This window comes from Sorex araneus, chromosome 6 (assembly GCF_027595985.1).
Source record: "Sorex araneus isolate mSorAra2 chromosome 6, mSorAra2.pri, whole genome shotgun sequence".
NCBI lineage: Eukaryota > Metazoa > Chordata > Mammalia > Eulipotyphla > Soricidae > Sorex > Sorex araneus.
Genome location: NC_073307.1, coordinates 115,130,472 through 115,148,783, shown reverse-complemented (window position 1 = coordinate 115,148,783; position 18,312 = coordinate 115,130,472). Strand labels below are relative to the sequence as shown.

At 38.1% G+C, this 18,312-nt stretch overlaps 1 protein-coding gene across 5 annotated transcripts in view; it reads left to right on the top strand.

Moving 5' to 3' along the window:
• Positions 1-18,312, top strand: part of BTBD10 (BTB domain containing 10) — a 75,836-nt gene that overhangs the window by 8,331 nt on the left and 49,193 nt on the right. Inside the window, exons 2-4 of one of the 5 annotated variants that reach the window (XM_055141361.1) lie at positions 11,297-11,436; positions 12,077-12,190; positions 14,322-14,479. The exons of 1 other annotated variant lie outside the window; for it this stretch is intronic. In XM_055141361.1, coding sequence (XP_054997336.1) covers positions 14,379-14,479 — 101 coding nt within the window. In that variant the 5' untranslated portion in view covers positions 11,297-11,436; positions 12,077-12,190; positions 14,322-14,378. Of the gene's footprint in view, positions 1-11,296; positions 11,437-12,076; positions 12,191-14,321; positions 14,480-15,613; positions 15,697-18,312 lie in introns of those variants that run through there. 3 more of the 5 variants (XM_055141360.1, XM_055141364.1, XM_055141362.1) reach the window with 3 other exon arrangements.

Here is an 18,312-nt window from a genome sequence, read left to right as displayed (position 1 = left end):
GGTGCATGGAATTGAATCCAGGTTGGTTGTATGCAAGGCCAACACGCTACTATTGCTCTGTTCCTTTTTTCATTGATTTTTGAGACTAAGAAAATTTTCACCTATTCTGAGTTTGATACATATTTATTAATATTTTATTCTTTATTTCTTATAATCTTTTGTTTCTACTTTGAATTTTCCAGTAATTTTGTTGTTTTGGGTTTTTTGGCCACACCCTGCAGTGCTTAGGACTTAACTTCTGCTTCTGTACTGAGGAATCACTCTTGGCTTTTCTCAGGGGACCGTGAGCTACGGGTAGGATCGAACTTGGGTCAGTGCATGCAAGGCCAGCATCCTATCCGCTGTACTATTTCTATTTCTGGCCCAGGGTTTTCAACAGTTAAATTGGGGAAGATAAAATGTGAGGAAGAATGATTCATAGCCAACCAATATGTTTTTCAAACCTATCTTTGAATCTGTTTGCCTTCTATCATTTGGTTATTTGAAATGCTACAACTAACATTTCATTTTCTGAGTATGTCATTTTGATGAATTGTGTATTAAATTTTAGAAATAATAATTTAGTATTGTTGCTGGTGGCTCTGTAACGTAGGGCGTGAGGGAGGTAGACTCAAGGATCGAGTCCTACCCTCTCTGCAGGACCCAACAGGCCACCAGGGCTAAGGGAAATGCCAGGTCAGTTTCAACCTTGGCAACAGGCATTTTAGGCTGCAAGGAAAAGAATTTTAGGAAGAGGTGAAATTGTGAAGTAGGGAAGTTTTTATTGTGTGAGACTTCCTTAGAAATAGAGGAGAGGATGAGGGGAAAATGTTTTCAAGAAAATGTTTCAAGAAAATTTCAAGAAAAAATTTCAATAAAATGTTTTCAAGAGAAATGTTTTCAGGAGAATAATGTTTTCATGAGAGTTTCTTGAGTGGAAATAAGCAAAGAAACATACAGACAAGTGAGATACCTGTTTAAGGGAGAACATGCCATGAGGAGCAAGGAAGGAGCTTTTATATAGTTCTTCCAAATTTTTTTTTCCCTTGAGTATTGCACACATAAAGGTTAATATGGTGTTTGTTACAGGGAAGCCTTGCACTGCTAATGGTCTCATAATGTCATCCCTTGCACTGTTTATAGTCTCTTAATATCTCAGGTTCTTCTTTAGCTTCTTTTCTGAGGGGTCCTCCCTTCTCTGTCTGAGTCTTTGGATTTCTGCCTCTTGGTGGCGCCATAGTTTCTCCTTTTCAGAGGAACTCAGGATTTGTATTTCAAAGGGATGTGGTTTTCATGCCCTTGGCCTACTTCAGTTTTATTATTTCCCAAAAGTACTATTAGGGTCCCCCCTACTCCTATACCTACAATACTTTGGTGGAAAAAAGCTGAGATTTGTAGAGATGTGTTGAGCCCTAATTTATTAGTCGTGTGAACTTAGACAAATATCATAATCTCTAAACTATATAGTGCTCAGGGTTTATTTCTGGCTCTGTACTCAGGGATCATTTCTTGCAGGGCTCAGGATGTTGGGGTTTGAATCTAGGTCGGCAGTGTGCAAGGCATGTGCTGTATCTGCTGTACTATTCAGTCCCAATTTTCTTTTAAAAAAGGAATTGTCTTTATATAATAAAAATACCTCATTTGTAGGGTTGATAGTGTGGGATAATAGAGATAACATGAAAAGTCACCTTAAGACACTTTGGTTTAGATGCTAGCTTACTGTCCTACTTGAAAAAAAAAACCTCAACTAAACCTTACTTTATTATTATTTTTTTAAATTTTTATTTATTAAACATTTTTTTTTATTAGTGAATCACTGTGAGGTATGATTACGGACTTAAAAACTTCTGTGCTTACATTTCAGTCATACAATGGTCAAGTATCCACCCCTCCACCAGTGCCCATTTTCCACCACCAATGGTCCCAGCATCCCTCCCACCATCCCCATCCCTTTCCCCCTCCCCCACCCTGCCTCTGTGGCAGGGCATTCCGTTTTTCTCTCTCTCTCCTTTTGGGTGTTGTGGTTTGCAATAGAGGTATTGAGTGGCCATCATGTTTGGTCTATAGTCTGCTTTCAGGCTGAGTCTCCCATCCCGAGCGGATCCTCCTAGCACCATTTACTTGGTGATCCCTTCTCTAACTGAACTGCCTTTTCCTCAGTATGTGAGGCCAGCTTCTAAGCTGTGGAGTAATCCTCCCAGTACTTATCTTTAATAATCTTGGGTGTTAGTCTCCCATTCTGCTACTTTATATTCCACAAAAGAGTGCAATTTTCCTACGTCGGTCCCTCTCTTTCTGACTCATTTTGCTTAACATGATACTTTCCATGTTTATCCATCTGTATGTGAATTTCATGACTTCATCTTTTCTAATAGCTGCATAGTATTCCATTGTGTAGACGGACCAGAGTTTCTTTAGCCAGTCATCTGTTCTTGGGCACTCGGTTTTTTTCCAGATTCTGGCTATTGTAAACAGTGTTGCAATGAACATACAGGTGCAGATGTCATTTCTACTATACTTTTTTGTATCTCTGGGATATATTCCTAGAAGTGGTATTATTGCTGGGTAAAATGGGAGCTCTATTTCTATCTTTTGAGAATTGTCTATATTGTTTTCCAAAATGGCTGAATCAGTCGCATTCCCACCACCAATGAAGGACTAAACCTTACTTTAAGAACTCATTTAGTGCTGTAACATATCTCTGATGTTCTGTTCCTCTGGTAATCTTCCCAAAGGAGGGTGACTTTTTCTTTCAGGAACCTATTTTGATATGTATTTGTCATTCCTTATTGGAAGTATTTAATGAGATGAATAAATTTGACTTTTTAAGTTGCTACTTAATCTACAGTAATATATATACTATATGTCCACTTGAAAGTGCCTTTGAAATGCTTCAGTTAAGATGTTAGTAAAACTTAAATCTTTTAGTTGTATTTCTCTACTTAAAATAAATAAACTGATGATTTAAGTATCAAAACCATATAAAGTGACTCAAAAGTCACATAATCTGTATTACTCAAAAGTCATGCTTACATCTGTATTACTTTTAACTCCATTCCCACATGTACTGAAGGCAGCTATTCCTATTAGTGTCTTGTATGTCCATCTAAAGTTCTTTACTCAAAAGTAGCAAACCTGTACTTTTACAAGTGTATATATGTATTTTAAAAATTTATTTCACAAAATGACAGCACACTACATATTGCTTTTTTTGGTCATTTTCCCCTTACCTAGTTATGTTATTAATTCATATTAGTATGTGAGGAGTTTATTCTTTATTACCAATGCTTGGGATTTCATGGCACGATGTGCCATTGTTTATTCAGGTAACCTCTTGACGCACATTTTGATTTATTTTCAGTCTTGTCATTATGAATAATGCACAGTGAACATATTTTTGAGTATTTTGTTAGCATGGAATTGTTTCATCAGGGTTATTCTTAGAAATGGAGCAGGTTTATGTAATCTGTTAGATATTGCAAAATTCTTTTCCACATGGTTATATCATTTTTTTTTTCTTTTTGGGTCACACCTGGCAATGCACAGGGGTTACTCCTGGCTTTGTACTCAGGAGTTAGTCCTGGTGGTGCTCAGGGGACCATATGGGATGCTGAGGATCGAACCCGGGTTGGCCGCGTGCAAGGCAAACACGCTACCCGCTGTGCTATCGCTCCAGCCCCCGGTTATATTATTTTTAATTTTCATTAATAGTGTATGTGAATGTCAGAGGACATCTCCAATCTTACTAGCAGCGTATTATGATCAAACCTAGAGGTGTTCATTTGCCTTTCTTACGATACTGAATAAAACATTCCCCCATGTTTTTTGGGGGGAATGGGAGGATCTCCCAAGTGGTGTTTAGGAGGTTTGGGTTCCCTCCCTGGTGAATTTTGGCTAACTGAACCAGTGATTCAAGTGTCCAAGAATACCAAGCTGCTTGAATCCTGAGGTCTCAGATTACCTGGACCAACCTAGAGACCATATGATGCAGATCAAACTATGTTTACATGCAGAAACTGTTCCTTAATCTGCTTTTTCTAAAAGTCTTATTTCTTCATTTTTGCCCCCTTCAAAGGATTGCCCTTGCCTTTGTGCATTCAGTGTGTGTATGTGTTGGGGATGGGGTAGTGGGCGTGGTTATACTATCTTTCTCTTTTAAAAATTCTTTTCTTTCTTTTTTCTTTTGGCTTTTGGGCCACACCAGCAGTGCTCAGGCCTTACTTCTGGCTTTGTGCATGGGACTAACTTCTGGTGGTGCTCAAGGGACCATATGGGTTCTGAGGATTGAACCTGAGTCAGCTGCATGTAAGGCAAGTGTCCTACCTGCTGTACTTTCTCTGGCCCTGTAATGGTTTTTATTTTTACATAGTCAAATAAGAACAACTTTCCCTTTTCCAGATTACAAAGGAAGTGTCACCTATTTCCCCCCTAATGTGAGTATTTCAATTTTTACACTTAGAGATAATGGATACATTTGGTATTTACCCTAGTTATTGTGTGGGGTGTAAATTTGCTTTTATGGTTTTCCAAATGTTTATCTAGTTGTTCTGATATCTTTTGTTACTGTTGTCTTAAGTGATTTGAGAAATCACTTTATAATGTCAAAATTTCCTTAAAGTTTTAAAGATCTATTTCTAGACTTTATTTTGTTATCTTGATTCATGTGTCTGAATCGGTAGCATAGTCTAGTTTTGAAATAAACCTTATTAATCTCTGTAAGAAAATAATTTTATTATAATGAATCCTATACACAGAAGATATATAGAAAGTGTTTATCAGAAGTCTTTTGTTCAAGGAAAACTTGAGATTCCTTCAAATGAAACATTAAAGTAAAATGACCATTTTTGGTTGAGAAGATTTTAATGTTTTGCTGTCAGTTGTGCTGTAAAATATGCTACTTTCCAGATTGTAGCTCTTTAAAATTAACATGGATTATTTAAAATGTACTTTCTCAGTTGCAATATATCTTGCATGTTTAACAACCACATGTTGCTGGGGCTACTTTTTGGGCGGCACAGGCATGGAACATTTCTAACATTTCGTAGCATAAGTGTTATGCAGCACTAGGGTCTAGACTTGATTCATATTTAACTCCTTTTCTGTGCTATTGAATTGGCATATAAACAAGCCCAAATCTGAGAAGTGGAAGGTAAGGAAATAAAGAGTCAAAATGAAGTAGCACAATAAAGGTCATATAACTTATAAAAACAGCCTCATTAAAGAATCTGAATTTTGTTGATTTCTGTTAACTGATATGTTTTGTTTTAACTATTACTGTTTTTCATTTTGCAGTAGTCAATACTATTTAGGTGGAAAAGGAAAAAATACAGTATGTAAAAGGAAGTATGTAAAGAAAAAAGTTACTTAAATTAAAAATGTAGGGCTGGAGCAATAGCACAGCGGATAGGGCGTTTGCCTTGCATGCGGCCGACCCAGGTTCGATTCCCAGCATCCCATATGGTCCCCTGAGCACCGCCAGGGGTAATTCCTGAGTGCAGAGCCAGGAGTAACCCCTGTGAATCGCTGGGTGTGATGCAAAAAGCGGAAAAAAAAAAAAAGCAGTCCTCTTTCCTGTTTTTTTATTCCTAATTAAAAAAAATGGGGTGGAGGTGGATTTAGCCCATACCTGGCATTGTTTAGGACTTATTTGTATCTCTGTGTTTGGCAGTGGCCAGATGCAAGGCAAGCTCCATAACCTTTGTACTTAAATCTCCAGTCTAAGTTTAAAGAATTTAACAATATATATAACACCTAATTCTATAATGCTAGTCATATGTAGATATTTAGAAAATGCTGAAAGATTTTCAATCTTTGATCTGATGAAGGGTGGAGCTGTAGCACAGCGGGTATGTCGTTTGCCTTGCACGCGGTTGACCTGCTTCAATTCCTCTGTCCCTCTCGGAGAGCCTGGCAAGCTACCGAGAGTATCCCACCCGCATAGCAGAGCCTGGCAAGCTACCCGTGGCGTATTCAACATGCCAAAAATAGTAACAACAAGTCCCACAATGAAGATGTTACTGGTGCTTGCTCGAGCAAATTGATGAACAATGGGACTGCAGTGCTACAGATGAAGATGAGGAAAATAAAAATTTTTTGGAAGTGTTAATATCTTAAGAAATCAGCAAAATATGACTGGGATATCTATGATAATGGTGATAGGTAATTCAAAGATTTTATTTTCATGTCATTTCAATAAGATCATGAGCTGAATATTACTGACTTGAGGTCTTTTAAAGTTTTTTTTATTGAATATTTATGAGATCGTTACAAAGCTGTTTATGATTGGGTCTCAGTCATACAATGATCCAACACCGATCCCTCCACCATTATACATTTCCCACCACCAATGTTTCCCCCTCACGATTAACAACTCCCCCTGCCCCCTCCACCTTTTCTTTCTTTCTCCTTTTGTGCATTATGATTTGCAATACAAGTGCTAAGAAGTCATGTGTTTGTTCAGGTGTTCAGTATTTTTATCGGGAAGGTAGGGTTGGAGTAGCATTTTAACTGGGTGGCAGCCTGGGGTGTGGCTGTGACTGCCAAGGCTTTTGTGAAAGTACAGGGAGGTGAAGGGAGGTAATCCATCCCGATCCTGAGAAAGCCTGGAGATTTCAGTCACAAAACCCACATGGCGGGGCCTGGCAGCAATTTTGGATTGTGAAAGCAAGTGGCTGCTAGGACCTCTGCCTGGGTGACCACCAGCTTGTTTGTAGGGGTGACTGCTGGTGTTTCTAGGAGTATAGAGAAGTTGGGGAGGCAGCACATCCTGCCAGAATTTTCAGCAGATTTTTTCTCAGTGAAGTTGGACTAGAGTTGGTGGAGTCCAGCCCAGGACATGGCAGCGATTCTGGATTTTGGAAGCAAGCTACTCTGGGGGCTTTACTTAGGCTGGCACCAGACTGACTTGCACCCCTCTGATTTACCCAGGTCTGTTCAGCCTTGCATGGGTTGGAGATTGACTGCAGCTTTTTATGTCTTCTGAGATTTTATTTATGGGTCTCTGAAGCAAGGTCTCTATACAAATGAGCTTGTATAGCTGAGCTGGAGGTGGATTAGGTGTGGCCCCCATATACCTAATTTGGTGGTTTAATTTCTTGGGAAACTTGGTCTCGAGTTGTTGGGGTCTGGCCAGGGCACAGTGGCAATTTTGGGGTATCTGGAAGCTTGAAGGCACCATCAGACTGCTAATGCAGTCGCCCCATGGGTACCGGTTGACCTGCTGGCAGCACCACACCACCTGGGAGGTCTTACATTTTGGTAGACTAGATGAGGAGTCCTTTAAGTAGACAAAGTAACTGTAAGGCAAAGTCCTTTTAATAGCGATTCCAAGTAATTTTACAAAAACTGGTAATTAATGTCTCTTGCACTTAGCAGAATTACAGAGAAGGTGCTAAATCCTCTACCTGCGGCCCAGTGCAGCCACTGCCATGATCTCTTAAGTTGAACTTCCTTTATGATCCCTCTGTCAAGATAATGGTTGGAACACATAGTGGCTTTGTGCTTGAAAATGATTCTTTGGAGGTACTCAGACTAAGGATTTGAATTGGGGTCGGCCGCATGCAAGAGTTGGCATACCTCCTGTTGTTTCTCCAGACCCCACATAAAAATTAAATAAATTTGATGCTTATAAGTAGTAAACATGACTGCTGAGTTCTCTTCTTAAATTTTATATGCAGTAGCAATCTCTATATAGTTCTATGGGTTTTGAGAAGGGCCTATAATTGTGTGATTTCTTATTAGAATCCAGAGTAGTTCTATCACTTCCCTGCCTCGTTTATCTTGTAGATCCTAATTCCTCACCTCTGGCTGCTCTTTTCTTTATCCTGGTAATTTTATCTAAGAATTTCCTGGAAATGAAATCAAGTATAGGGAAACTTTGAATCTGATTCTTTCACTTAAAAATACTTTTGATGTTCCTTTTATTGTGTATCAGTAGTCACTTCATTTTAGTGTGTTGAATCATTAAATGCTGTCCTGCCAATGTCTGCAGATGTTTATTTTTCTTTAATTGTTTCTGTTCATAGAGTGTGGGTCACTTTTATTGACCTGTTTTCCTGATGATTTTTTTGTCATTCCATCTGTTGCTAACCCCCATCTAATGAACATTTTGTCTCTTCAGCTAGAACTGAATTTTTTTTGTAATTTTCATTTTTCTATTAGAAATTTATTTCTGCTACTCATCAAGACTTTTGTTTTAGTTCTTTGAATTTAATTTCTTGGATATATTTTATAATATGTTAATATGTACATTGAAGTCTTTTTTACTTGCTGAGTTCAACATTGTATACTTGGTGTCAGTTTCTATCAAATGCCTTTTTACTTGTTTGCCTTCAATTGCTTTTCTCTTAAAATGTTTTGTTCAAATGGCTGTATACATTGTTTTCTTATGAGGAAGGGTTGGTATTCTTTTGACCTATCTAGACTCAAACTGCAAACTTTGTTTCCCCTTCAGTATATATAGCAGATGATGATCTTCCAGTTTTACCTTGCTTTCCTGGGCAGTTTTGTGGGGGAAGGGTGTCTGCAACTGTGTAATTTAATTTGGTATTCAGGATAACATTGGGACAGAGATCTTACTCATGGAATTCACCATCTCTGTTGTTCCTCTCTTTCTGGGGATTCCCAACTTTCTGGCTCATCTTTTATTGATGCCTTTGTCTTCTGATACTGCAAGCCAGTAAGAGCTTGATTTTTTTTTGTTTTTTGTTTTTTTGTTTTTTGGGCCACACCTGACTGTTCAGGGCTTACTCCTGGCTCTGCGCTCAGGGATAACTCTCAGTGGTGGGTGGTTGGGAGCACTACATGAGGTGGCCAAGGATTGATCCTGGTTGGCTATGCTCTACCTGCTGTACTATTGCTCTTGGCCCTGGAAACGTAACTATTGGCTCCACAGTATAGGGAAAGGGTTTAGGGAAAGAGAGTGAAAAGGAGGAAAAGAGATAGATGAGAACCACAGGAGTCAAGGGAATTCAGGTACATGGGGGTTATTAAGGAATAATAGTGCTAAATACCCAAACCACAGCCAACAACAGTTAAATCGCAATATCCAAACTTTAATAACCAAATTTAAAGGTTATTAAATTTAATAACCAAATTGAAAGGTTATTTAAAGGCTGGGACTGGGGTGGGGTAGGGTAGGAGAGAGAACTTGGGAACACTGATGGTGTGAAGTTAATGCTGATGACGGGATTAGTGATGGATCATTGTATGTCAAAATCCCAACTATGAATAACTTTGTAAGTCCACTGTGTTTTAATGATATAAAAATTTGAAAAAAAGAACTTAATTTATTTCCCATTGTATGGTTTGGGGATATATTAAGTTTAAAATAAAGCATCAGACTCATGCCACAGATATTTTAAGGATAAAGTCTTCTATATGAGGATACCTGGGATCTTCTCCATGCCTCTGAAACTGGCTGAACAGAGTTTGCTCAGATTTGGGGCCCTTAACTTTCTGTGGTTCTTTCACTCCTAATATTAAATTTGCCTTAAATTTCTGACTACTTAAAGCTCTGAACTTTTTTTTTCCTGAATTATTTTTTTTCCCCCACCACTTAGACCTGTGTGCCTGCTTGGTTTTCCTAAACATATTTATAGAGGTTGAGGAAGGCAATCAGTATAAAAATTTTAAGCTTGATTTTCTCATCTTCTAGTATGGTTTTTCAAGACTGAGTTCTTTCACTATTGTGTACTTTGGGCACCTTATTTTTTTATTTTTATTTTCTTTTAAAGGCCTCACCTGTTGATGCTTAGGGCTCACTTCTGGCTCTGCACTCAGGAATTCCTCCTAGTGGTGCTAAGTTGCACATAAGGGATGCTGATAATCAAGCTGCTGTCCGCTCTGTCCAGCCCTAGGACACTTTTTTTAGTGGCTATTTTAAAAATATTTTATCCACATAAATTAAGGCTTACATAATTACTTGGGCAGCATTTTCACAGAAGGTCCATTTTTTTTTTTATTCTGTTGATTTTCAATATTTTAAAAGTTGCTTTTACCTGTTATTTTTCTTTTACTATTGTCTTTGGTGGTATATCTTTATTTTTTTCCTCTAGTCTTAGTGGTTCTCAAAGTAACTAAAATTCAGTTCAGTTCCTTATCAGTTTATGCTTTAATCTAACAGTTTCTTTGAGGAAATTAGGAAAACTTTCCGAACTTTTTCAAAGCTTTATAGTAGTTACATTTGTTGTACATCACTTGACTCCTGGTTTTCTTGCCAAATGTTGAGATTTGGGTTGGCTCGCTAAGAGATGTCCTTAGGAGAAATGGGGAGCAAGGGAGGTAATGGCCTGGGGAGTGTCCTATGTAGCATTCCTAATGGACCCACCTCCTATTTGTATGTGTAGAATGGAGGATGGAGGATGAGGCTGGACTGAGAAGCCTTCTATAAGCAACTGCACAATGGGGATGTCTCACTGGTTTCACTAGGCTGCTGTCAAGCTGTATTTGGGGATCCCTTCATCTTCACGATATGGGAACTGGTCCTCACCACCAATTCTCAAGGAGTCATAGTCTCCAACTGGATTGAGTTATTTCTCTTTTTAGAAGAAAAAAAATCAGTCTTTGCCTCTGCTCTGCACAGGTTTCCCAGGTCCATCAACTATTCTGTTAGGAAAAAATAAAATAACATATGAGGGTAGAAAGACAGAAAACATGGCTTCTCTGAAGTGAAGAGAGCCAACAGTACACATCCCCAACTTGAGATCAGGAGAAGCCAGAAAACAGTGATTCCATTTGCCTTTTCAAAGTTGGTTTTATAGTGCTCCCCCCCATGCCACCAAACTGCCCCTAATTGGTACTTCCTCTGTAGATAAAAATCTGGTGCTCAGGTGTTGGTAAAGGGAAGAACTTTTCAGTGATTATATTTCAGATTTTTTTCTTTTTTGGCTTTTTGGGTCACACCCGGCAATGCACAGGGGTTACTCCTGGCTATGCACTCAGGAATTACTCCTGGTGGTGCTCAGGGGACCACATGGGACCTGGGAATCAAACCCCGGTCATCTGCGTGCAAGACAAGTGCCCTACCCACTGTGCTATCGCTTCAGCCCCAATATATTTCAGATTTTTAATGCAGCCTTTTGCTTTTCCTTATCAGTCTCCTCTTATGCACTAGATAGGGTCCAGCCTTCTCTGGGCTATGGCTGGCCTGCATCTAAGTGGTTTTCCAACATTCATGTTTTAAGGGCTCACATCAGAGTAATAAATGTCTTTAATATGCATCTTGGTTTTGTTAACTTCCAGAGATAAACTCATTGCTGACAGCCTCCCGTCTACCTGTCTGTTTCCTTTGATACATATTCTATTTTGTGCCTTTCAGGGTGGTGCAATCTCTTTTATTCCTAAGGAGAGAAACTCATGAAATCCCTCAAGATTCTGACCCTTCAGAAATTCTTCCTTCCTGTAGGCTCTTCCTGAGGCCTTCATGTAGTTCATACAGAATTAAATGTGAATATTCAGGTATTTGCTCTTTGATCCACCACAATTAAGCGATTAATTTTTTTGTGTGTGTGATTTCTACTTGGGAAAAGTTACTTTGGGACACATATTACTAGCTCAGTGCTCTCTTGCTATTTGTTAATCTGTTTCCCCACTCCTCTTGACATTTTGCTTTCTGTGTAACTGAAGTATATGATACTACTATATCATATGATTCTGTCTTTTCCACTATTTTACCTGTAATTATTAGGTCTTTCTCTTTAATAAACACCACACTTGAATTACCTCGTTTGCAAAGTCTAAGAAATAGAAAAACAACTTTGTATGTGATACTTTGATTTATAAGAAATATATTTTGCTTATTAAATGACCAGAATATATTTCTCATACTATTTAATCTTCATCCATAGTTTCTGACCTAGAGCTCCACAGAACTTTTAAGTCTTGAGTGTTGAAAATATCCCTTGTTCTGATAATGAATGTAACGTTTTTGAAACACCTGATCATGAGAAATGTGAGCTGTAATGGGGCTGGTTGCATAGAGAACCAAATGATTAGATTGTTGGAATTTACAGTACTAATCTCTTAAAAGACCGTAAGGATTTTTTTGGGTGGGGTCACACCCAGCAGTACCAGCATTTACTCCTGGCTCTGTATTTAGGGATAACTTCTGGCAGTCTTGGCGGACCACTCAGGGTGCCAGGGATTGAACCCAGGCTGACCGTGGGCAAACAAGCACCCTACCCTGCATCCATGAGACCGCTGTAACCTGATGGTCAGTTGCTACAAACTAGTGATTTATTTACTTTTTTTGTTTTGGGCCACACCTGATGATTCTTAGAGTTTACTCAGGGATTATATGTGGTGCAGGGATTGAACTGGGGTTGGCCCTGTCCCTCTACTAACTCTCCTCTTTGGGCCAGTGATTTAATACAGGTTTCTTCAACTGTTTGGCACCCGTGGACTGGGGAAAATAGAAATATTTTGCTGAAGGGTGATGAGCAAGTCAGAAACAAAAATCAGTGTAGTATCCTAAGCATGAAATAGCATACCCATATAGCTGCTGTGTGGTTGGGTGAAATTTTTGGTGGACTCCCAGGGAATTTCCATAGCCTGGCAAGTCTTCAGCTACAGATTGAAGAACAGGGAAACTAGGTAAAATTGTGAAGCCTCCATAAAATCCCAAAATGGAGCCAGAGTGATAGTATATTGGGTAGGAGACTTGCTTTGCACGAGGCCAGCTTAAGTTTGATCCCTGGCATCACATATAATACTATCTTGAGTAGCTATTATCAGAATTGAACTCAATAGAGTTGAATTGGTTGTTGGTATGGGGAAGTCATTGCACACACTCAAATTAGAATTGGGTCTGGGATCCCCAATACAGGAATATATATTTATAAAAAAACTCGTGTAATACTATTTATAACAATACTATTTATAACATATAGCCATGAGATAGTGAAGGTTTAAAGAAAAGTTTGTTGGCAATAAAGAAAAAAAATGATATGGATATACATTTAAAGAACTTTCTGTTAGTCTGAGATTCCAGTCTAAATAGTAATAGAAAACAGGATAGAGGTATCCCTCTACCTTTGGAAAGTTTTCACTAAGCCTCTTTTTTTTTGGGGGGGGGTCACCCCTGGCGATGCACAGGGGTTACTCCTGGCTCTGCACTCAGGAATTACCCCTGGCCGTGCTCAGGGGACCATATGGGATGCTGGGATTTGAACCCGGGTCGGCCGCGTGCAAGGCAAACGCCCTACCCACTGTGCTATCTCTCCAGCCCTAAGCCTCTTTTTTGTACTCATTTTCATTAACTGAAAGAAATTTGGAGAGGATTTTTATTTTGATGACAAAAGGCAAGAAAAGAAAATTGCATTTTATTTTACAGCAGTCCTCTAGAGATGTTTGTATTATCTCAAAGTCAACCTGACTCTCCAAAGAGTATGCCAGTCTGAACATTTTTCAAGACCAAGACTTTATTTTGGCTAGTAAATTCTCATAGTTAGGACATTACCAGTATTGTGACCTTTTGGCAAAGTTAAACTTTTGAGACTGTTGTATTCTATATATGGAGGCATAAGGCCTACCTTATTAATACAGTGATTGCAAAGATTAAATTGGAGAGTGATATTTTAAAGTGATTATTATTAGCATTAAGCTTTTGTCAAGTGAGTTTTCTTATAGTTTCATGACTAATAGAATGAACAGTTCCAAAGCTTCACATATGAAAAAGATAAGGCATTGTAAATTATAACATTTTTGTTAATTATACTTTAAGGGAACATCATTATATTTACATGCTATATTTTTGAACAAATAGTAAATATTTATTCAGGGTCTTTAACTTAAGAAATAGCATCATTCTTAATTTTCAGTAATTAAGAAATGCATTCTGGAGCCAGAGAGATAGTGGCAGATAGACCAATTTTCTTTCGGTGGCTGCCCCTGGTTCAATCTCTGGCATCCTATATGGTCTCCTGAGCCCCACTAAAAATGATCCCTAATCTCAGGGATGAGGAGTAAGCCCTACTACTGGGTGTAGCTCAAAAACTAAAAAAGAATTGAATTTGAAGTGATAATTTGTCTGAATCAGTTTGTGAAATTATTTTTGCCCTTTTTTCATACTATATTGATGTAAGAAACTTGAGATACTGAGATGACAGTTTAGTATATCTTCTAAGTATAAATAAAGAACATATTCATTTACATAGGGTTAGCAAATATAAAATGAAAAGCTTCTAAAAGGACTCCTGGTGTTTAATAATCTGATTTGTGACCTTTATTGCATGTCTTTTTATAATTTAATAAAAAGTCACAGAAGTATCAAAAAGTATGTAAAATTCTGTGGCTATTATTTTGCATGGAATAGACTTAAAGGTCAACACTACTCTCTTATGTAGGTTATGGGTGCTACATGTCTGCTTTCAGAGCAGTAGTGTGAGGAAGCTTGAAGTGGGATGGCAGGACGACCTCATCTTTATGACAGTAACTCCAGTGATCCAGAGAATTGGGATCGGAAATTGCATAGTAGACCTCGTAAACTTTATAAACATTCAAGGTAGGTAGAAAATAAGTACTTCACAAATAAAAACTGTGATAAAGTTGATTTTTTTTATAAAGAAACTATATTTGGTTTGGCAAGCCCTGTTGGAAAATGGGAGGTGTTTCACCAAATATTTGTATGTTTATATTTCTCTTAAACTTATATTTAGAAACACATTTCTTTTTAAATTTATATATATTTTTAATTTTTATTTTTATTTCTAAATAATGTCACATTTTTAGTTGGCCTCACAAATTTATTTGGCAACTCTTAAAACAGATTAGCCTCTCATAAGAAAATCTCTAATTTTTATACAGTAGGAATTTACTTTGTGTTCTTAAATACAGGTGTATGTAAGTTATACAACATAATTTATAGACTTGTGTTGCTCTTGCTTTTGTGCAATTTAAATTATATGAATTTATATTGTGTTGTAATCCTAATGCTAAAATTTTTTTACACAGTGACTATTGGTTCATTTAAAGTTCAATTAACAATTAATTTTATGAGACAATATATTCTTTGTTTTGCTTTCCAGGAACTGGGAGGGAAAGAGAGGGAGGGTAGTATGACTTTTTGGTGCCCGGGCTGTAGGTGTGAGACATGTACTCAACATAAAGTGATATTTCTGGCCCTTTATATTAAAGTTTTCATTTTGTGCTATTTGACTTAATGAAAAATAGATGGTTAAAATCCTTTGCAATATGATATTTTAAGGTGTTGATTGGAAGCTCATAGACCACAGATTACAGGTATGTAAGCATGTTTTTATAGTGTATTATGCTTTATGAATATTTTTAGGGAAAATTATTGAAGTTTAACGTGAATGTTAAATTCTCCTGGTTACTGATAATTAAGATCATTTTTCTTGAAAAGAATAAAAATACTGTGATACTGATGTTTTCTTTTCTGGTCACACCTGGTGGTACTCCAGATTTCCTGCTTCTTTGCTCAGGGATCACTTCTGGCAGTGATTAAGTGACCATATGTGATGTTGGGAATAAAACTGGAGATAGCTGCTTGCAGACATCAATTTGTGATGCTTGATTGCTGTATGATTTTTAACCCATGTAAAGAAATTCAAATCATTTAATATACCCTACCTGCTACTGTCTCTCCAGCCCCTGACATCCTTTTTTTCACCCCAAGGGTTTATGGGCTGCACCTAGCAGTGTTTGACCTATTCCTGTTGGACTCAGGGGACCATACAAGGTGCCAGGGATCAAATCCAGGTCAGCTGTGTGCAAGACAAGAGCCTTGCCTGCTGTACTATTTCTCTGGTCCCCTGACATCTTTCTTTTCTCTTCTTTTCCTTTTTCCTTTTCTCTTCTCTTCTCTTCTCTTCTCTTCTCTTCTCTTCTCTTCTCTTCTCTTCTCTTCTCTTCTCTTCTCTTCTCTTCTCTTCTCTTCTCTTCTCTTCTCTTCTCTTCTCTTCTCTTCTCTTCTCTTTCTTTTCTAATAACAAAAAATGGTACTTTGAAACTGCTGCAGTAGCTATGAAATACTAATGATTGATTTTTTAAAAATATTAACTTTTATTATGTGATTTTCAAGGTTGTTCATTGTTCATAATAGAGTTGTTTCTGGCAAACAGTGTTTCAACACCAGTCTCACTGCCATTGTGACCTTCCCTCCAGCAGTGTCTTCAGTTCCCTCCCAGTGCACTGCCTGCTCCCTTAGCAAGCACAGAACAAATTTATGTCATATTATTTGCACCAACAAAACTTAAAGGAATAGCAAATGCAGTGATCAGAAAATAAATCGATAAAAATTAATTTGTGATGTTTGATTGCTCATGATTTTTAATCCATGTAAAGAAATTCAAGTCATTTAATAAAATACAATATTCTTTTTTTTTTTTCTTTTTTCTTTTTCCTTTTTGGGTCACACCTGGCGATACACAGGGGTTACTCCTGGCTCTGCACTCAGAAATTACTCCTGGTGGTGCTCAGGGGACCATATGGGATGCTGGGATTTGAACCCGGGTCGGCCGCGTGCAAGGCAAACGCCCTACCCGCTGTGCTATCGCTCCAGCCCCAATAAAATACAATATTCTAATTTGTGTAAATAAGTTTTCAACTCTGGCATCTAAAATATAGTGCATTTTTGTTTTTGGATTTCCTTGTGGTAATTATGTCTTCCCTTTCATAAATAAAACTTTAAAAAAATTCTTTACTAGCGTGTTTTAGAGCTTATGCGAAATGGGTAAGACCTGTAAATGTAAAATTTAGTGCGAGTGAAGAGAATTTAGAAAATATGAATAGGCCTATAAAAACAGAGCATTTTGTCCCAAGAAAGGGAATATTGATTTATAATTTAAAATAAGTGTACACATACTGGGCTGGAGTGATAGCACAGTGGATAGGGCTTTTGCCTTGCTCGAGGCCAACCAGAGTTCAATTCCTCAGTCCCTCTCGGAGAGCTCAGCAAGCTACCGAGAGTATTCCGCCCGCACGGCAGAGCCTGGCAAGCTCCCCGTGGCATATTCGATATGCCAAAAACAGTAACAACGAATCTCACAATGGAGATGTTACTGGTGCCCGCTCAAACAAATCAGTGAACAATGGGACGACAGTGCTACGACAGTGCTACAGTACACATACTATATAAGTGTCTGCATTAGTAAGTAAAAGATTGCAGTATAGATCTCTAGGGATGTAAAAGAAAACTGATAAAATATAGAGCATTCAGTAAAAATGAGATGTTAATTCATTATTGGAAATGTACAAAGTTCCTTGGCAAACTAGGATTAAACTTACCTTTCTTACTCTAGTAGAGAGCAACCATAAGCACCATGAATGAGTGCCATATTTAGTGTCACATGTTGGAAAGTTGTCTTTTTTCTTAAAGAATTTTCTTAAACTGTTCTTGTAAAACTGGTTTGAAAACTATAAATTCCCTAAACTGTTGCCTGGTCATGAAACTTTGTCATTCCTTCAAATCTGAATGATAATCTATCTAGATAATTTTTTGGGGGGTGAGGTGTTCTTTAATTGTGGATTTTGAAGCTTCAATGAAATGAACTATATTGTCATTCTTTCCTAGTTCATAGTCTATTTGATAGATCTGATGTCAGTCTTACAGATTTTCGGACTTTCTTTTGTGTATGTTTTTCTTGTTTCTTGTTTGTAGGATTACATAGCCTCAGGTAGTTTAGGTTTATTGGGTTACTCCCATTACAGTGCTCCCACTCCTCTTTGTTTATTTGTAGCTTCTTAGTGTTCTGTTGACTTGTAAATATTGTTTTTCTCTTCTCCTTGAGTCCTTTGCATAGTTTATTCAGAGCCTTGTCCTTTTTGTATGGACACAGGAAGACTTAGCAAATGCTATGCTTTTGTAACCTGGGAGTCATTTGACTCTACATGATATTTTCCTCCTGGGCATCTGTTCTCTCGACCTAAGCCTCAGCTGCCCTTACTTCCTAGCACCCCCAAAAGCAGGGTCTCGACGAGGGACGAGATGGACCCAGGGCAAGCGGTGAGTTGTGTGCTACCCTGGCATCGAGATGGACCTGGCCAGTGTGCCTGATGCTTAACTCTAAGTTAAGAGCTTGATCATGGACAAATGTTGTCATGATCCAAACAGTGATAACTAGATTTGGACCCTGCTAGGCTTAAGAATGATTAATCTGGCCTGAGTGCTGTGGTCTGAGTCTGTGGCAAGATGTTGCCAGGAGACCTCAAGCCTCAATGTATCTCTTGCTATGTCCATACAAAAATAACTAGTATTAAGATGTTAATAAGTTGTTTGGACTAAGGAAAGAAAAAAAAACCTTAAGAGTCAGGAAGGGCTTGGAATGCCCTGCCCTCAGGAAGGGCTTTCTTATGTTGATTTTGCTACCTGGCTGG